Source organism: Lemur catta, chromosome 21 (assembly GCF_020740605.2).
Source record: "Lemur catta isolate mLemCat1 chromosome 21, mLemCat1.pri, whole genome shotgun sequence".
Taxonomy (NCBI): domain Eukaryota; kingdom Metazoa; phylum Chordata; class Mammalia; order Primates; family Lemuridae; genus Lemur; species Lemur catta.
Window position 1 is genome coordinate 24370450 of NC_059148.1, and position 20498 is coordinate 24390947.

At 55.8% G+C, this 20498-nt stretch overlaps 1 protein-coding gene across 6 annotated transcripts in view; it reads right to left on the bottom strand.

Moving 5' to 3' along the window:
• Positions 1-984: 984 nt before the first annotated feature.
• The window catches only part of TPCN1 (two pore segment channel 1), a 55870-nt gene continuing 36356 nt past the window's right edge, over positions 985-20498 (bottom strand). For all 6 annotated transcript variants that reach the window (XM_045534772.1, XM_045534771.1, XM_045534773.1 and 3 more), the window contains 21 exons: positions 19501-19535; positions 18911-18969; positions 18568-18667; positions 15794-15910; positions 15456-15580; positions 14577-14625; positions 14030-14093; positions 12976-13020; positions 10501-10557; positions 10369-10422; positions 9485-9557; positions 8708-8815; positions 7727-7798; positions 7138-7227; positions 5832-5947; positions 5014-5060; positions 3995-4063; positions 3748-3832; positions 2408-2547; positions 2107-2187; positions 985-1157 (listed from right to left, as the gene is read on the bottom strand). In XM_045534772.1, coding sequence (XP_045390728.1) covers positions 1038-1157; positions 2107-2187; positions 2408-2547; positions 3748-3832; positions 3995-4063; positions 5014-5060; positions 5832-5947; positions 7138-7227; positions 7727-7798; positions 8708-8815; positions 9485-9557; positions 10369-10422; positions 10501-10557; positions 12976-13020; positions 14030-14093; positions 14577-14625; positions 15456-15580; positions 15794-15910; positions 18568-18667; positions 18911-18969; positions 19501-19535 — 1706 coding nt within the window. In that variant the 3' untranslated portion in view covers positions 985-1037. The remainder of the gene's footprint in view (positions 1158-2106; positions 2188-2407; positions 2548-3747; positions 3833-3994; positions 4064-5013; positions 5061-5831; positions 5948-7137; positions 7228-7726; positions 7799-8707; positions 8816-9484; positions 9558-10368; positions 10423-10500; positions 10558-12975; positions 13021-14029; positions 14094-14576; positions 14626-15455; positions 15581-15793; positions 15911-18567; positions 18668-18910; positions 18970-19500; positions 19536-20498) is intronic.

Genomic DNA, 20498 nt, shown 5'->3' on the forward strand with positions numbered 1-20498 from the left:
TCTGCACCGACCAATCCTGCTACTCAAATCCCTGGGGTGAACCGAGTCCAGGGAGGGTGACCACCCAGGGGGACGTGGGAGCCGGGCCAGGTTCAGCCACGGGGCTGCAGCAACGTCCTGCAGCCTCTCTGCGCTGTGCTCCCGTTCCCAACAGCGACACCTAACGCACACGTGTGAAGGACCTGCTGTTGTCTTTAGCACAGTCCTTAAGTAACCAAAATGTTAACAGGGACTCGAATAGGTAAATCGAAGGAAGAGGGATTTAGTCAAGAGAGCCCAATCCAGGAATCAGTCTGGGTGGCAGCCACTGTCTGACTGCTTCCCCGGCACCTGGTTCCCACAGGAGGCTGTAGGACTTTCGGCAACAAGGGTCAAACCAAAGGACAGAGAGAGCAGCTTACAGAGCCAGGGGAGGAAACGGGTCGCCGCGATCTCGCGCAGCCGGGTACGGGCTAACTGAGCTCTGACCACAGCCTTGATTCCGCTCTCCGTTAGGTCCTGGGCACTGGCCCCCAAAGGAACGTTCTGGGACATTACCATAAAATCGAAATCCCCCCCTGGGGGATCTGGGCTCTTTCCTTCCTAAGTGGTTTTGTCTCTAAAGCAAGACTCAGAAACCCAAGCCGTGGCCACAGGGGGTTAGTGGGGAAGCTGTCGGGCGGGACAGAGCCTGAGAGCAGCAGTGGGGGCGGCTTTGGGCGTGGCCGGGCGAGGCCTGGCCCGGGCTCAAGGCAAGCCCTGCAGAACTCGGCAGACTCTGTTCAAGTGGTCTTTCTTGTGAAAGGGGCTTCTAGAGCTTTCCTTGTTAGGAAGAACTCAGACCTAGTGACCTGACCCCTCACACCAAACTGGCTTCTGGAGTTAAGGAGAACGGGGCAAGGTGGTTGCAAACCAAGCCCCATCTTGTCTTCTTTCTTCCTCTACATGAATATGTGCATATATAGGAGTGTGCATATCCACACACAGTAGTTCGATACATCGTAGTAAAATAATACTATTGTGTTATTGCATAGACGAGATGGCTTCCGGGCGCCGGGCTAGGTGACCGTCTGCGAGCGCTGGCGGCTGCCCGGGGGCTGCTGGGCGGTGGGGGTGGCGCCGCTGCCGCTCAGCCGCTGCTGCTCCTCCTGCTCCCTGGCGTGCTCCTCGTACCACTCCTGGGGCAGAGCAGACGGGGGCTGAGGGCCAAGCCAGCGCCCCCCTGGCCTCACAGGTCACCCCGCTGCCGGCCCCACCCAACTGGGAGGGACCGAACCCCCGCCTGGGCACGCCGGGAATTCCAAATATGGCCCCATCAGCAGAAATCACCATGAAACCCTCCCCTGCTGTTTACAGACTGGTGCAGCTTCGCGGAGAGCGTGCTTGGCACACATCGGCTCTTTAAACGAGGCCCAGGCAGCGGCAATCCTGGCAATCCTCGTCCTTTTTGAACATAACCTTTTGTCATTCACTGAGGGAGGCCCCTACGTCACCCCTTCTGACCTCGGCAGGAATTTTGTCCCTGTTTTACACCCAAGAAAAACGAGGCTCAGAAGTTGTATGAAGCTGAGTGCCTCTGCCAACTCCCAGGTGGCTTTTGTGCCCTCCAATAGGGCTGTGGAGGCATTTTGGAAAAGGTTACACAGCTTATCTGCCTAAGGCCACTCTGGTTATAGCACCTGATGCTTTCAGGGACTGGGGTATTCAGGCGATTAAGGAATTAAAAAGTGCACCCCACATTTCTCCATACTTCTCTGTTTTTTTGAGACAGGGCAAGGTGGTCGCACACCAAGTCCCATGTGTCTGTCTTCTTTCTTCCTCTGTATAGATACGTGCATATATATGAGTATGTGCACACACACGTTAGTTCAATACGTTGTAGTGAAATGCTACCATCGTGTTCCTGCACAGAAGAGCTCTACAGCACGGAAGAGCTCTGTCTCGTTCTGTCACCCAGGCTGGAGGGCAGGGGCGCAATCCTAGCTCACTGTAGCCTCAAACTCCTGGGCTCAAGCGATCCGCCTGCCTCAGCCTCCCGAGTGGCTGGGATTACAGGTGCGAGCCACCATGCCTGGCTAATTTTTAAAAATTTTTTGAGGATGCAGCTGCGAGGTCGGCAGTGCCTACCTGTATCTCCTCCTGGTACATCTTCAGGCTCAGGTCGCTTTTGGTCCTTGATCGCCGTCCCAGAAACACCATGGAATTTTGCTAAGAAAAGCAGAGGCGCAGGGCCCGGGAGTCAGAGGCTGCACTGAGCTATGGTGGCGCCCCGGCGCCACAGCCTTGGTGCCGCGACACGGCCAGCCTCTCCCACTCCTCCTCTGGCTTTTGTAACAGTGTCACCCAGAGTGTCACCGGCATTTGAGGGGAGGGATTACGCCATGCTCAAACCCACCCCCTCTATCCCCGGAAGCCCGTGGCTCCTCACCTGGTATTTCTCCATCTGGGAGAGGGTCTCTAGCAGCCGGGTGACATCGGAGGAGGCCCCCCGTGCCTCCCGGTAGAGCTCCAGGACAGCCACCAGCTCTTCTTTGGAGATTTCCTTCTCAAGGGTGATGCCACCGTCAACTGCAGGAAGGGAGGGTGGGGGTGGGAAGGAGCCCGGGCCTTGGAGCCTCCAACCTGGCCTGGTCTTGGGTGACCACCCCCTGCTGCCCCTCTGCAGGGGTCCTGAGGTTCCCTCTCTAACCAACTCCTGTCTGCACGCCCTGCCCTCCCTCCACCTTGGCCATCTGGAACTCCCTGCTTGTCCCTCCTCTGCTGTGGATGTCAGGAGCATCCTGCAGATGGTCTAGCCAGCAGCGTTCAGGGGACACAGGGTTTCAGGAGGGAATCTCCAAGCACAAAGAAAATGCCTGTATTGCCTGACACGACAGAGATTTGGGAAGAAGTATTAACAGGCATGGGCAGTTCTGATGGGGAATTTGGAGAGCAGGATCCCTGTGCAGAAAGCTGTGTGAGCTGGGAAGAGTGAGGCAATTATTAAAGCCAGCACGGCTGAGGTGCAGAAGGAACACTATTTGCCTCTGCAGCAAACAATATTTATGCCATTTAAATTATGATCAGGCTGGGCGCAGCGGCCCATGCCTGTCGTCTCAGCACTTTGGGAGGCTGAGGCAGGAGGATCGCTTGAGGCCAGGAGTTCGAGATCAGCCTGGGCAACATAGCAAGACCCCATCTCTACAAAAAATAAAGAAAATTAACCAGGTGTGGTGGTGCACGCCTGTAGTCCCAGCTACTCGGGAGGCTGAGGCAAGAGGATCGCTTGAGCCCAGGAGTTCGAGGTTACAATGAACTACGACTGTGGCACTGCACTCCAGCCTAGGTGACACAGTGAGACCCCATCTCAAAAAACAAAACAAAACAAAAAAAAAAAAATTCAAGAACCACAGCATGAACCTATGATTGGGAAATGCGGAGAGAACTAAAAGGAGAAAGAACTAAGGGTGCAAAGTCCTGGGAGGGGAGGTGGGAACAGGTAGGACACAGGGCTGCCTTTCTCTACGATTTGTGTTTTTCTTCAACTATGCGATATATTGTTTTTATTTTAAAATTAGATCATGAGCATTTTTCTGACATTAAGTGTTTGAAAGTCAGTGCAAATAAGAGATCTAGAAAGACAAGCCAGACAGATAAGCCGGACAACCAGACGGCGGAACTGCCGGACCCCAGGCCAGCCACAGAGCTGGCAGACAGACACACAGACAGACAGACAGGGCCCGACGGGCGCAGGCTGCAAACGCCCACGGTGCCGCTCCCCGCGCAGACCTTCCGAGTCCTGGTTCTTGCGGCTGTAGTTCATGCGGAAGACAAAGGCCTCGAGGATGAAGGCGACGATGATGGTCATCACCACCTGGCCAGGGACGGGGGAGGGGTGTGTGGGTGTCTCCTGTCTGCGCGGGGCCCACACCCAACAGAGCCCGTGCCCCCCTCCCCGAGGCTGAGCCCGAGGAGCAGGCGCAGCCGATGCCTGGGAAGACGGGGGAGGAGGAGCGATCCGCAGCCGGCGACCTACCATTGTCACGATGTAAAAGGTCATGAAGTAGAGGCGGCTCCAGTGGGAGGTCTGCGAGGTGACACCTTCCTGGAGACCAAGGGGAGCAGCCAGTGAGCAAGCGCCCGGGCAGGGCCAGCCACTGTCCACTTGGGCCGCTCCACGGCCCCTGGCCCAGAGCCAGGTGTCACCGGCTCTTTACAGATCTGATTTGTGTCTGGCGGCGAGAGGCAGAGGAGAGGGACCCCTCCGCCCCGGTCTAACAACTCCTCTCTGCTGTGCGTGCCTGGGATGCTGTCCTGGGCGGCAGGTTCAGGACCAGCACAGACAGTCTTTGTCCCGAGTAGTGACAGGACTCGGGAGAGTTTAAGTGATTGGGGGATGAGAAATCAAAAATGCCTGCTTGGGCGCAGTGGTTCATGCCTGTAATCCCAGCACTTTGGAGGCTGAGGTAGGAGGATCACTTGAAGCCAGGAGTTTAAGACCAGCCTGGGCAATCTAGCCAGATCCCGTCTCTACAAAAAATTTAAAAATTAGCCAGGTGCGGTGGTGTGTGCCTGTGGTCCCAGCCACTTGAGAAGCTGAGGGGGGAGGATCACTTGAGCCCAGGCTGCAGTGAGCTATGATCGCACCACTGCACTCCAGCCTAGGGGACAGAATGAGACCCTGTCTCAAAATAAAACAAACAGCCAACAGCAAAAAATCCCCCAACAATGCTTGCCACATTATTTCTTAATTGAAAAATCATCTCTGCAGTGGTGGGAGACAGAACAGAGAGCCAGAGGCTGTGGCATCTCCTGGCTGCTGGGGGACGGGCAGGGACACGGTGGGGCAAGCCAGTTCCTGCAGATGCCGGGAGGTGGCTTCTGGGGTCCAGCCCATACTATGGCCTCCCCGCAGGATACCAACCCAGCGAGACCCGAGACCCCAAGCCCTCAGGCCGCGGGAAGGGCCACGCACCCCACGCTGGGTGAGGGGGACCCAGAGCCGGCCTCAGAGGGTGGTGGGAAAATACTCCCAGGAGCTGGCTGAGATCTTACCATGATGATGTACCAGTTGTTGACAACAGTGAGCTCGAACAAGGTCACTGCCAAAGGGAAGGAAGAAAGAGAAGTGTCTGGATCAGCCTGCTGCTTCCAGGTCAATTTCAAGCAGCCTGTCCCCACCTATCCTGGCAGCCTGTCCCCACCTATCCTGGCAGCCGTCCTTGGGTATCACGCACAAAAACCATGGCGGCACCACAGGTCGGCTTGGGCTGCGAGCTCCAGGAGGTCAGCCAAGGCCCTCCCTGAGTGCCTGCTCCACATGGAGTTCTGCCACCTTGGCCTGTCCCCAAGGGGGCATGTCCTCAGCCTCACAGCCTGTGCTAGACCAGGGCCAGCGTGGGGGTCTCACTGGGGCTCCCCCTTCCTCTGCAGAGGCCACTGCCCGCCATGCCCCCCACCCCAGGCCTCTCCCTGGAACCAGCAGGGGCTGCGCAGGGCACTGTGGCAGCCCTGGTATGGCCGGGTCCCACCCTGCGAATGGCACCACCAAAAGGTGGGCGGTGCCCTTGCACCGGACTGTACCCCTTCCAGCCAAGGCACGAAGGTCTTCTCCTCCCTGACACTGAAAAAGCATCAGGACAAAGAGAGTAAAACCCGGTGGCTGCGTAGGCCCTGGGAATCTGGCCTGGACTCTGCCCCTACGGTGGGCAGATGGGACCCACACGCTCCACCTGGGCCAGGGAGGACTGCAGGAAGTGTGGCCGACAGCTCGGGAGGGAGAGGCTCAGACAGTTTTGCTATACCCCCTCTGGGACCTGTGATGACAAAGGCAGCGTGCCCAGGGAACGTCCCCCTGTGATTTCTCTACTCACCAAAGCTGTTCAAAATGTTGTCAAAATTATTGAGATAGTAGTAGCCTTCCTCCACGACGGTCCTATTGCCCACGGTGTGATTGAGCCAGCGGTAGGCGTCTGCCACTGTGCTAGTGCTGGCCGGGAAGACAAGGGAGGCAGAAGGGAGGGTCACGAGACAATCGGCCACCCCCACAGAGGACAAAAACCCGAAGCAAAGTGAGGTCCGGCCAGGGATCTTTCTGCCCTGCCCCAGCCTGGTCTCTGCCAGGCTCCTCTGCCCTCACTGCTAGGCTCCGGGGAACCCCAGGCTCCCCCACCTGCCTTCCCCTGGCAGTTCTCTCTCGCCGCTCCCCGCTGGGCAGGGAGGAGAGGCCAGAGCCTCCCCACGTGTGCCCAGTCCAGGATTTGCTCTTGAGGCTGGGAGCTGCACAGCAGCCCCAGGGAACGGAGAATTCCTCATCGGGCCCCCCAATACTTTGCCTGAGTATACCCCACATTTGAATAGGCTGTGTCTGTCTCGAGATCTCATCTGCCACCTCCCTCCCCGCCAGTGTTTCTGAGTCTAGTGCGGGGCCAGCAGGGAGCCCGTTCAGCAGGTGGAGTCCCGGGCCAGACCACCGCCTCAGAGGCTCGGTGGAGCCGGGGCTTGCGCTGTAAGCAGCTCCCTGGGGATTCTGGCTAACTCTAGAGTCTGGGAGCCCCTGCTGTGGGCTGCTGGTTCCAGGCTCAGCCTGACACTCAGACTGGCCACCAATGTCTTTGTAAAGCTGTTGGTTGATGCTTGAGGCCACAAAAATGGTAAAGAGAAGACCGTGATCGAGAACGCATGGCAGAGTGCATCGATCTACCGTGGGTGCTTAGGAGAAAGGGGGAGGGGAGAGGGGACAGGCCCTGGGAGGTTTTGCTCCCAGATCTGTCTCTGAGCCCACTGGCCTTCCTGCCATGTGTCTGTCTTATCCTAACGGCTGTCCCTAGGAGACTGGTCTTGGCCCAGGTCCCCAGCTACTCCCAGAGGGGAAGGAGAGGAAGCACAGGTCCCAGGCTGCTGGTTCTGGGGCGGCCTCCGTCCCTCAACACAAAGGGGGTGCTGAGGGAGGCCCCCTGGGGCGTGGCTCCTAGAGACAGGAGACTGGCTCAGACCCTCACTCCAGAGACAACCCGGAGTCCGGGCCCCTCATGTAGCTCCCTGCGCTCAACTGCGCCCTGAAAAGCAAAGCAAGGCAGGTGCCTGGAGGGGCGTGACCCCGAGGACCCCGAGGCTGAGAGAGGGCCCGCCCTGCACCTGGTCCCCCTAGAAATGCAGGGCGCCCCGCTGCCTACTCACTTGCAGCAGTTGGGGTAGAGGATCCCGCAGAAGAATTCCATGCCCGCGATGGCGAAGGAGTAGTAAAAGATGAGCAGGGTGAGGCCCAGGCTGGGAGGGTCAGAAAGGACAGGGTGACGTGGGGCCAGCCGGGGAGACGGCTCCTCTGCAGCCCCGGCCTCCTCGGACCCACTGAGCTGACACGGAGGCATGCCCCTAGCCGGGGTCACCGACCGGGAAGTGCCTGCGGGGAAGGGGCCTCGTGGTGCGGCTCAGTTCAGGACTCTATTGACAGATGCCCCTTTGCCAGAGATTCGCCCCTTACCTGTGAAGGCAGACTCACAGGTGACCCCTTACCTGTGAACGTAGACACAGGCAGTAAGTGAGTTGACAGCTCCCTGCCCTCCCTACTAAGTATTTCAGACGGGTCAGTGGAGGAAAATGGCGCCGGGGAGACCTGCGGTGTCAAAATCTCAGGCCCCCTGAAGGCCCACCAGGCCCTGACTCCAATCCTTCTTGGGACTCCTTCCCCCGACTACCACTCGGCTCCCCACCCCTGCGGGCACAGCCTCGGGTCGCCTGCGCCTGCCGGGTGGGAGGGGGGCAGTACCTGGCCATCCGTGGCAGCAGCTCGAACATGGTGTCCAGCACGTTGCGGTAGCGCTTTTTCAATTTAAACAGCCTGAGCGACGGAAGAACACCGGGTCACGTACAGAAGCAGGGGCGTGGCCTCAGCCCCCTGCTGGTGGAATGTGCTGGAGCCTGCCTGCCATGGGGCCTCTCCCCCACCTGAGAGTCTACTTGGCTCAGGTGACTCGTGCACCTGGTAAGGGACCGGGGCAGCCCCAGGACACCGGGGTTGGACAGGACCCTTCCAGGAAGAAGCACGGAACCACCTGTCTCCCACGATATCTCATGTGGGTGAGGGGGCAGCGACCACCCACCGCAGTTTGCACACGAAGCAGGAGGCAGAGAGCCCGGCCTGGCTCCTGGGCGAGAGGGAAGAGAAGCCCACGCCCGCCAAGCAGCAGGGAGCAGCGCTGACCAGTCAGAAAGGGTGGCGGTGGGAGGGGGAGGCGTATACATGGGGTGCCCCAGGCCACCCTGTGCCCTCCCTTCCTGTTCCCCCAGGAGGGCGAGGATGGGCCGTGAGTGCGGTGGGACTGCCGCTGGAGTCAAGAGGAAAACGCAGGCTCTGGGGACACAGCCCTGGGACCCTTCCATGGGAAGAGACACGTCAACGTAACAGGGCCCAACCAGGATTTCCTACAGTGTCCCTGGGAAATCAGTGGGACCTGCCTGAGGGTTTTTCATGACAAGAGACTGAGCCCAGGGGCTTGTGTGGCCGCAGCGATGCCAGCTGGGCAGAGTTCACGCGAGGCGCCCGGTGCCGGGGAGGGGAGGAGGCGCGGGCAGCCCGCACGCCCTCCCGGGTGAGGACAGTGACCCCCATGGTGCTTCTGCAGGGGCGCCATGCCTGTGACACCAGCTGTCCATCTTCTGGCTCCTTCCAGGTCCCTTCTCAGACCAGTCCCAGGGCCTTCCCGTCCTCCCTCTGCCCCCCTCTCCCGGCCCCAGCCTGCCCTGTCACCTTAGCAGCTGCAGGGGACGCAGAACCACTATGAAATAGAAGGGCTCCATGTTGAGGGCCAGAGCCAGCAGTCCCAGGAAGGCGAACACCGTGACGGAGAAGTCGAACCTGGGGGGCAGGAGCGGCCAAGGTCCACTCAGCGGCCCTCGGTCCCCGTTCCGAGGAGCCCAGACAGCAGCCACAGCAAAACCAGCGACAGCCGGCTGGCCTCGGGCAGCAACTCCCTGCCGCCCTGGGGTCCTGAGCATGAGTTGACCAGGCCCAGTCACTGGGGGTCTCGGGTCAGATCTCAGCGCTCTCAATAGCCAGGATCCCCCTCCCGAGGGTCCCGTGCTAGTCTAACGACAGAGAGGACACAAGCCCCGGCCTCTGCAGCCCCAAAGACAGGCCTCAGCTCAGCTCAGCAAATACCTGGACACACAGTGGGGACCAGCCCGACCCTGGAACTTTCTGAAGGAAGAGGGCAGGACCTTCCCATGAGCTTCCCCCAGCAGAACAGCTACCTGCTCCAAGTCGCAGGGCACACAGGTACTGTCCCTCCAGACTCCTCTGTCTATTAACTTATGTCACTCTCACGACCCCAGATCTCATGAGCGCAGCCTGATCTCACGGGTCAGTTAACTCTAACCGGGCAGGCGAGTGACCTCCCGAGCTCGGCCTGTCCTCAGACCTTCCCTCCGCAGCTGCAGAAGCGGCTGGGTGTTGGGGACGCGCAGGGAGGGGATGCGTGGCCACCACCGGAGTCCCAGCCACGGGTCAGAAACACCCTCCACTCACAGGTTCCATCCGGAGGACAGGTACTCCACGGGGCCCAAGCCCGCGACTTTCAGGAACAGCTCCACGCCGTAGACTGCGGAGAGAAGGAGGCCATGGTCACATCCTCCCCGACCCGGCCTGGCTCCTCTGAGGCTGCCCTGCGGTCTGCAGCCTCCCCGCGGGCCACGTGCCCTCCGGGCTGCGCCCCACCCAAGCCTCACGCAGGACACCACACGCTCTCCAGGACAGGGCCTGGTCCAGATGGCGGCCGGCTGGGCAACTTGCTTAAGCAGAGAAATCCTCCCTCCCCCTCCCCGGGCAGGGCACAGCCATCCACCCACCCAAGCGCCAGGGGCTGCGCTGGGTGCTGGGCGTGCAGCGGTGAACAGGGTGGCCCTGCGTGCACAGAGCTCATCGTCTCCACGGGAGGAAGGACAAGTGAACCGGGAACGACAACACAGTGTCCAGGGTGTTCAGACATGACGAGATGATGAGGAAAGTCAGGCAGAGATGGGCACGGGGACAAAAGCACCAGGCAGATGACATGAGCCACGCACGGGCCCAGGGGCAGGAGGTCAGCGCAGCGGGGAGAGGGTCGCTGATCAGGAGGGCTGGAGGGGGGCACGAGGCGGCAGTGCTGACAGACGAGGCGGGACGGGTGGGCTGGGGGCCTCGCCCAGCAGGTGGTGCGGGTCACACCGGGGGGATCTGGACACGATCCCGAGAGCAGTGGAGAACCATGAAAGAGTTTTAAACAAGGGCGAGTTGGAATCAGACTAAATTTCTGCCCCATCTCTTTACGGCTCCCTGTTTTAGAGAAGCGCCACGAGATTCTAGACCAAACGGAAGTTCCCCTAGACAGGGTTTGAGACAAGCAGTTCGGCAAAGCCGCGTCAGACACTTACTAGTAAGAAAGACGAGGTAACTCCAGGGCACGTGTTTGGAGAAGAAGTTCCCACCTGTAAGACACAGCAGTAGCAGGTCAAGGGCAAGCCAGGTGTGCTGCCCAGGTGGCCAGTCCCCGAGCTGGGGCTCACCTTTCAGCATAAACGTCTCCACGAGGATCCAGATACCGTTGACGGCCACCACCAAGTCTGAAATAGACAGGCCCATGAAAGACAGAGAAAGGACAGGCGGGCTTGGAAATCTACAGGTCACAGCTGCAGTCCCTGGTTAACTTCCGGGAAGCTCTGGGAAGGGGGAGAACAGGGCTGCTCCACACACCCATTTGATGGGGAACGTCCTTCTGCATGGTGCTCTTCCCAGAGGAGCTAACTCACCAGCGGTTTCACTTCGAAACAGCTACATGTTTCTAAAAACACACTCTATGTCACTGTAGGGACACCAGTTAAGATGTAGAGATTATTCCAAGTCAGTGTAAAAGATGGATACGCAGGGGTTTGAGTATTGAAAACATTTGTTTTCCCTTTGAGACATCTAATTTTAAAATAACTGCATAGCTGGACACAGTGGCTCACGCCTGTAATGCCAGCACTTTGGGAGGCTGAGGCAGGACTGCTTGAGGCTAGGAGTCTGAGACCAGCCTGGACAACATAGCAAGACCCCATCTCTACAGTCAATCAATAAATAAAATTAAATGACTGCGTGAACTATGTAGTAAGATTGCTCATGCATTTAGCCTTTCACCTAGCAATCTCACTTCTAGGGACCCATCCCAACGATGCACTGACAAAAATACAAAAAGGCGTATACTGAAAGCTGTTCACTGTTGCACTATTTGTGACAGCAAAACACTGGAAACAACCTAAATGATGACCAGTGGGGTACTGGTTGAATACACTATGACATATTCATAAAATGGCTGGCTTGCTCTCTTTTCTCTTTATTTTTTTACAGGTTGGAGACTGGGGTGGCAGCTCCCTTCTCCACCCAAAATGTCACACATTCAGCCATAAAAAAAAAAAAAAAAAATGAGGTCTATCTCTGTATAATACTATGACATGACCTCTGATCTCCAGGACATATTGTTAACTGAAAAAAAGCAAGGCGAGGGAAAAAGTGCATGAAGTATGCTATTGTTTATTTAAGACAGGAGATACTAATGTATATGCATCTACTTATAGTTTTTTAAAAATGGAAGGATAAACCATAATAAAAGTTGCCCTCCAGAGGAAGTGACAGAGAGATAAACTAAGCTTCCTTGAATGTAGTTTGTTTTGCAGATCTGACTCAGAACCATAAATATTTTACATAATTATAAAACAAAATTAAATGTATAAAGCAGTCCCTAAAAATAAACAATAACCTGAAATAAAGAAGCCCAAATGTGTATCCGTTGGTGACATACCCACACGGAGAAGAACTATGCCGGGTGATCTAAAAATAGTAATCTGAATGTGCAGCCCCTGCGGTGATGTTTCTAGCAGTTATATCGCTGGGACTGTGTCGAGATTGTTATTCTGGGACTGTGGGACAAAGCAAATGAATAGTTGTGTTACTCTTGTTGGGAACCTGGATTTTAATATGGGGCATCTAGAGCTGTAAGATTAATGAAGTCGGGTAAAAAATCCTGTGGTCCTGAACGTGAAGTATCAGCATGAAGTCACAATATAGTTTACATTTTTTTTTTTTTTTACTTTTTTTCATTTTTAGTTTTGCGTTATTATTTTTACTTATTTTCTTATTTTTTTCACCTGCATTATGAACAGATATAGTTTACTTTTAAAAAAACAAAATCCTAGCTCTGTCCACGGAAAGGCCTAGAAACAATAACCAACCCCAAGCAACGAACACTCCAGCACCTCCGACTGTGGTCTCTAATACCATTTCCCACTAAAAGGAGCTACAGTTCCTTGGAAAGACTGAATCTGATCAGGCCTCTAGGTTAGTTCTGTCCAGGAGAATGTTCTGTAACAATAAAAGTTTCTTATCTGCATGGTCCAGTCGGTAGTCATTAGTGTTTGTGGCCATTGAGCACTTGCAGTGTGATTGGTCAACTGAATTTGTAATTCTAATTAACTTAAATGTAAACAGCCACACGTGGCTGCTGGCTACCACAACCGGACAACACAGCTCTGGATGCAACTACCAAAGTACGAGAAATAAGCAACAGAGGAACACGCAAAACCACGACTAAAGGATAAACAATCTTGTTGTTTATCTCCCTCTTGTAAATGTTCTCTATCTCCCTCTTGCAAATGTTGCAAGAAGGAGAAAAGGGATGGAAGAGGAACCTATACATTAAGGCAAACTTAAGACACATGTCAACTCTGTGGTTCTGGAATTTGTTTCTAGAAGATCCAGGTGCAGAGACGGGATGATGAGCTAGAGGTGGGGGTGGGGGGGTCAGATGAATGACAGCCCGGCCACGAGATGGTAACTGGTGAAGCAGGGTGACAGGCACACGGATACGCATTATGATCTCTCATGCATGCTTGGAATTCTCCATGATAAAAAGTCAAAAAGATGACCCCAGGACTAATCTCAGCCTCCCCACCTTCTAGAACAGCAAAGGAGGAAAGGGTCCTACCGCTGTGACATTTCACACTTACACATGAAATATTGGAAGGCCTTGGACTTCACGAGGATATTAATGCCTGTTTGAAGAAAAGACATGTTACAATGGAAATTTTCGTATGCATTCCCCTACCACATTCTTCATGCATGAAGCAACCAGGGTGTTTATGTCCAGGGGTGAAAAAAGGAGGGGTCTGCTCTAAGGTTGACACCCACACTTCTGCTCAGACCCCGAGACCAGACTGCACTGACAACAGCAACCCTGAGCCAAGATAGAGCAGGACAGAGCTTAGCTGAAGCTTAAGTTGCTGTTCACCTCGACCTGGGACTGTGTATTCATCCACTTGAGTAACTACCATCCCAGTGGAATAAAAACTCTCTAAAGAATATGAGATAACAGCTGTGCCCAAAGGCCTAGTGGTGGGAGAAATCACAGAATAAAATACACCATCTTCACTCTTGTTCCCAATGGCCCAGCTCCAGGCTTCTGGCTATTTGCATAAGAGATTCCCTGTGAGCTGACCAGACTCCCACGTGGAACTTCAAAACTGGCATTAAACTAAGGAGCAACTGTACGGTAAATATATGAGCACTCAATTAAAACTTTCAAATCTTATACTATACGAGCACCATGCAAGGGGCCACGCCATCTAGCTACATATCCTGCCACAGTGGGAGGGGAAAAATATGTCACTGGATGAAAAGGCAGGTTACAGAATATGTAGTGTGATTGTGTTGTTTCAAAAACGCACAGAAAAATGACCAACAGGGAAACACATCAGAGAATTAACAGTGGTTATCTCTGGGTGGTAAACTTTCATTGTCTTCAATTATCTGACTTTCTAAATTTTCTTCAATGAATATCTTTGCTTTTGTACGAGGAAAGAAAAATCCACAAACTGTCTTGGCTTGGTTATGTTACCAATTTCTGTCTCGGTCGGCTTCCTGCCACTTACATCCCTGCTGGGGAGATCACACTGTTGTCACACACAGACATTCAGATACACTCTCACACACACACCCTCAAATGCTCATCTGTGGTCTCCGCAAACCCCAGCTGCCAAGACATCGTCCTCAAGCCACCCTTACCTTTGAAGATGAGGAAGGCCGTCCTGGGAAGCTCATCGAACCAGTGCTCTCTGTTTCTCTTTGCCTGGCAAGGCAACAGGGCCACAGGGAGAGGGGTCAGGGCCAGCGACCAGAATCCAGCCCTGGGGCCAGGAGGCTGGCGTTCCTGTCCTGCTCGACCCACCGAACTGGGGAACACTACTAGCATTCAGGGATCTAAATGACAACACAGACAGCCAGTGCCTGCTGAGCATCACAACGTGCCACGCATGTGCATCACTTTTATATAATCCTGAAAACAGGATATATACCCTGCAGGTAGGGATTGTCCTTCTCTTGTTTCACAGGTGAGACAAGCCTTGGAAAGGTTGGGTAACTTGCCTGATGACACACAGTGACCCATGCGGTCTGCGATTCCATGCTACTAACCGTTGATACTATATCCCACAAATGTAAGGGCAGATTTGGGGGCCAGGGGCCACCTGTATATAGAGCTGAGCTGCCCTAGCAGGGAGAGAGCAAGACCCCAGGGACCCCAGGCCACCTCCAGTCTCACAAGAGCACTCACCTTCCACTTCAAGGCAGCAACTTCATAGATATCATAAAAGTCCTTTAGGCTGGCGTAAGTAAAATGAAAAGGCAAAAAAGAAAAAGAATCAGACCACATTCCCACTGAGCTTTGGTTCTCCCACTCACCTGTCCGTGGTCACCTTTACAGGTGAGGAGGGAGGGCAGGAGGGGACCTCCTGTGAGTCCTGGTGCATCAGTGCCCAGGGGACTCTCACCCCCAGGCATCTCTGCCCTTGAGCTACTACGAATATATAACTCACTTAGTCTACACCGACCACACTAGCTACAGACAGTTTCTGTCCCCTGGAGAGGCAGCCCCTGGGGTACCATAATTCTTAGGATAGAAACGTCACCTCTTTTACAGAGGCCTTAACGGAACACCTGGGACTGAGTCCAGCCCCAACAGAGCTCACTCGTTCTCCTCGCCACAGCAGGCTGCTGCTGTTCCCATCGACGGGGTTCTGGTCATTAACAGTCTAGAAGGCCAACACTGCCCATGCAGTTCTCAGGGTCAGTTCCTGGAGGCCGATGATGGGGTGTGTTCACCCCTCTCTGTCCATCTGGCTCACATGCGACTACCCCACCCCAGTGGGCGCTCGGGGGTCAGTGGCTGGGCCAGTTCACTTCCTGAGCCAACACACTCGTTTTTCATCAAGTCAGACTGAACTGGATTTGTGCTGGACTATGGACACTTACAAAAAGAATCCTAACGAACAGTCTACAAGTCTACGTGCGTAAGTGTCTCCGTGAAGCAAACTGAAGTCTGCACCGAGCCGCCAGCCTGCCCACCTGGTGCCTTCCCACGCCCCGGCTCCCTCCCGTGAGTGTGTGAATGCCACACCTGGCCATGCCGCCCCCACCTGGCACCCGCTCGTACCTGAGCAGGGGCGTGTTGTTCTGATTCAGGGCCTTGAACGTGAGAAGGCGCTCCCTCGCGCTCATGCGGGGCTTGTAGAAGCGCATGAGGCCTTCGAACTGCCTGTAGGAGATGCCAGCAGGCCTCTGCGGGAGGGAAGAGGGCACCGTGGGGCAGAGGAAGATCCAGAACCAGGCTGTCCCCCTCCCCTCGGGGCGGCCACTCCAGACGCAGGGCGCCTGCTCACTCTCCCAGGGACGGGACTCCTGGTTCCTAAGTTGCTGGCCCTGCCGTGCTTGGGGGCAGCCCTGGGCAAGGGAGGGAGGACAGGGACCCACCCCGGCCCCTCGAGGCCCTACCCGCTGGCTGAGGAGCAGGCGGTAGGCGTGCTGGATGGCGGTGCGCTTATGCAGCAGCAGAGACTTGAACTTGCGTTTCTCGATGTCGTTGAAGGTGTCAAACACCACGGCCAGAAGCTGTGAGAGAAAAGCACAGAGCCTGGCTACCCTGCACGCAGGGCCTCGAGCGGCCGGGGCTTCGTCTGCCTGCACAGGGCTTTCGCCCAGCCAGCCCAGAGGGAGCCGGGGAAGGACTCCTGCCTGCACCGCGTGGTGTCGGAAATTTGTCTCCAAGTCTCAACAGAGGAAGGCCATTTGTTGCCACTTGAAAATTTCTCTCTTCGGATACATGAAGACATTGAGATATGACTTTTCTCCAGGTTCCAAGTCTACTTTCCTACTCTCCTCTCCCCACATTTCACCTGCAGCTCATCCTGGGCTGGGCAGGGGGGACACGCCAGGGCAGAAGAAGGCAGCAAGAGCAAGGTGCTGGGTTCCGAGCCCAATCCCGCTCGGTCGGGCAGGGGGCTGGGGGGTTGACTGCCACTGCCCTTCCCACCTCACCGCAGGAAGGACACCACCGTGCCCAACGCTTCCTCCTCCTGCCCCGTTACTTCCCCTTGTAAGTCACAGCTTCCCATGTGGCCCCTGAAATGAGGGGGACGCGGAGGGCTGCACGCAAGGAAATGACATCCTGAGGTTGCCTAATAGCGAAGTCAGCTTATTAACGGCCTAGGCTGCGTTGTCAGAGGGAGAGGGGAGGGCGCGGGGGGCATGTGAAAGAATCCTTTCAGAAATACTGTGTCTTTCAAAAATGTTTTGAGGGGCCGCGTGCGGTGGCTCACACCTGTCATCCTAGCACTCTGGGAGGCCGAGGCGGGTGGATCGCTCGAGGTCAGGAGTTCGAGACCAGCCTGAGCAAGAGTGAGACCCCGTCTCTACTAAAAATAGAAAGAAATTATCTGGCCAACTAAAATATATATAGAAAAAATTAGCCAGGCATGGTGGCACGTGCCTGTAGTCCCAGCTACTCGGGAGGCTGAGGCAGGAGGATCGCTTAAGCCCCGGAATTTGAGGTTGCTGTGAGCTAGGCTGACGCCATGGCACTCACTCTAGCCTGGGCAACAAAGTGACACTCTGTCTCAAAAAAAAAAAAAATGTTTTGAGGGAAACTCTGGTCCTTTCTACCCTTCAAACTGACCCACCGTTTTTTCCCTGTAGATCAAGAGTCAGCAAACTTTCTCCGTAAAGGGCCAGATAGCAAGTATTTTAGACTTTGAAGGCCAGATGGGCTGTTTCAACTACTCAACCCTGCGGTTGTGTCAGGAAATCAGCCACAGACGATATGTAAACGAATGGCCATGGCTGCGTCCCAATAAAACTTTATTTACAAACACAGGCTGGGGGCCAGATTTGGCCAAGAGACCGCAGCGTGCTGAGCCCCACCCTAGATTTTCATAGCTCTAAATATATTCTAAATGAAAACAAATACAGAAAGACGTAGCTGACGTATTTCTTTTTGGTCTTGAGGAATTCAAACAAGAAACTATCTTCCTTTTTAAGACTTCACGTTTTTAGGAGATTTCACAAGTCTACCCCAGAGAAGATGGCTTCCATCTTGATACTGGGCCTGACTGTGGTGGCTGGTATAAGAACGCTCTTCAGAAGTAGAAAATAAACACAAGCCTGGATCCAAAGCCTCCCTCTGATAACTCGGTCATTGACGCGTTCTCGGCAGGCCTGACAGCCTAGTGTCAGATGTGATCTGCCGATGGCAGGGACATGCCTGGTGCCATCCGAGCCTCTGCAAACACCTCCGTGTGCACAGGGCTGTATGTTCTCCCTCAGGGAATGTGCTCTATGTCGGGCTTTATGATGCCCCTGACAAACGGGGTAGAAGCACACAAGACATTCCCAGCACGTGGGCACGGAAGGACGGAGGGGTTGGGGGCAGAGCTCTGGAATAAGCCCGGCCCGGCTGCTCCGAGCTGTGCAGCTGTGGGCAGGTCACTCTACCACTCTGATCCTCGGTTTCTTCATGTGTGTACTGAGCATTATAATCATAACGGAATCTCCAGGCTTGGACGTCAAGTCATTTCATCCTCATATGTAAAGCCCTCTGCGTGCCGCCTGGCTAAGGCCTCATAAATGCCAGCTTTACAGCTATAGGACACTCAGTCCTTATCTGTGGGGCCCACAGCCGGGAATTCAACCAACCGTGGATGGAAAACACTTGGGGGAGGGGAATGGATGGTGGCACCTGCACCGAACACGTACAGAATACTGTCTTGTCATCACTCCGTAAGCAGTACAGTCTAACAGCTGTTTACACGGCACCGACACTGTATGAGGTATTGTGAGTAGTCTAGAGATGATTTAGAGTGCACAGGAGGATGCGTGTTGGTTATATGCAGACACGATGCCATCTTGTATCAGGGACCTGAGCACCTGTGGATTTTGGTGCCTGTGTTGGGGCAGGGGCATGGCTCTGATCCCGAGGGATGACCGTGTGTGTTTGCTGTAAGAACCTCAAGGCCCCAGGGTGGCCCTGGCTTAGAATCCAGCACCAGGAGCAGCAGCAGCACTAACCGGGCATGGATGCTACCACTGGCACCCCACTAAAGTCCGTAAGTCCTGCTGGGGTCCCCAAAGCCCCACACCTGACCGAGTCTGGGACTCCCCGCCCCGACGTTCTGCCCTGGGAGGCCGAAGGCAGTTCCCACCTCTCCACTCGCTCGGTGCCCAGCACCGCGAGGGCTGGGGGGCTGCTCCGTGCCCGAGGCACGGTCACTCACCAGGTTCATGATGAAGTACAGCTCGATGGAGAGGTACACGATGAAGAAGACACAGGACCAGGGGTTCCGGGAGTAGGAGGGCATCATCACATCTGGGAAACTGCATTTGCAGGGGTCACCCCAGGGCCCAGGTGGGCCCGCCTCCACCTTCTCAGAGGACACGCCGCGCAGAGCCCAGCTCCTGCCCCGCCTTCCCAGCCTCCATGCCCCGCTCCCCTACCCTCGATCCCGTCTCCCGGCAGTGCCCGCAGCTGTCCCTGTGAGATGCGGGATACGCCCTGCCGGACGGAGGGGGCGACCCAGGCACCAGCGGGGGCCGGGGCAGGGCAGAGCCCGTGCTTACTTGGCCGTGGTCAGGAGGACGAACAGGCTGACGATGCTGTTCTCCAGGGTGCTAAAGTACTGCAAGGGAAACGGAGTCAGAAGAACACGCCGGGGCCAGGCTGAGAGCACGGAGCTGCCAGGGACAGGCCACAGTGGGCCACCCCGAGCACCCTGCCCTCCCCCGCCCCCACCCCTTGGTCCTCCCGAGGAATCACGGGACACAGAGGAATGAGCAAACGTGGAGTCCGGAGGCCTCCCCTTCCTGGACTCGCTCTGGCAGAGGCAGACGACTGACTCAGGGGGACTTGTCCCCAGGAAGTCACATGTGTGGGCAATTAGCCTGGCTCCCTTCCACTGCGCCCTGCCAGAACGTTCCAGTGTTCCAAACCTGATCCTGGCAACATCCCGCTCAGGGACAGGGAAGGGGAACCCTCAGCTCACGGCCAAGTGTCAGTGACGGGGAACCGCAGGCGCCCTGCACAAGCCAGGCTGAGGACCCAGGCCAGCAGCCCTCCCTCGTGTGGCTGATAGGGTCACTGCGGCCACCCTGTCTGGGGGAAGGGGCCTCACATAAAAAAGGAGAGATAGACAAACATGCCAATTACTTACGGGGTCTGAAGGATTAGGGGAGAACAAGTAGAAACCTAGAAGGTGGTGGAAAAAGAGACCAAAAAAGGGATCAGAGCAGAGGTCCCCAACCTGGGTGTCAGCGAGCCCAGGAAGGGCATCGGGGAGCAGCGGGGACTGCGGCAGCGGCAGGCTCAGCTCTGCCCAGGGGAGCAGGTGCTGGGGCACAGACGCCCGCTCCCGAATGGGAACACGCCCCAGCACTGTCGGGTGCAGCCTTAAACAGGCTGGACATCTGTATTTTTATGTAAAATCTAATTTTAAAATACTGGCTCGAGTTTTCAGACCAAACAAAACCCATCTGTAGGCTGGATCTGGAGTCCAGACTGCTGGTTTGCGGCCCTTGGTTCTGAGAACATGGCAGCTAAATGAAATTCCAAAGAGGTCCCGTCCTTCCCGGCAGCCAAGGTCCTAGGTTGGAACGTTATTCCTTCCCTCCCTCCCAGAATGGGCGATTCCCTGGAGGCCTTGAAATCCTGAGCGGGAAAAGGGAGAAATTCTCCCCTCAGGGGAAGCCAGCCTGCCTGGAGAAGCACACAGGAAGTTCTAGCAAGAATTTGGGGTGGCAGGTAGGACGTGGGAGCCAGTGCTCAGGCCAGGGCAGTCACGGGGGCCGGGGCGGGGTCCACGCTGGCGCTGGCCTTAGAGTCAGGGCTGGCTAGTCCCACTGTCTTCGCCACCCGAGGAGCCCTAAAGACAGGACTTCAGCCTTCCTAGCCCTCCACTGTGGAGGCCCTGCATGTGGCTGTCACAGGCTCAGCCTTGTCTGAAGAGCCAGGACCTCAGAGTGAGGAAACCTGCCCTGAGTCTGGGGAAGCTGAAGTGTGCAGACCCTCACGGCCCGGGCAGGTGTCTTAGAGACTCCCAGGCCCGCGTGCCGGGAATCGAACAGGCACCGTTCCCTGCAGTGGCATTTGTAGGAAGAAAAATGGCCGGCAGAAGAACAGATAAATAAGTTTTGGCGAATTTGCTCCGCTCCA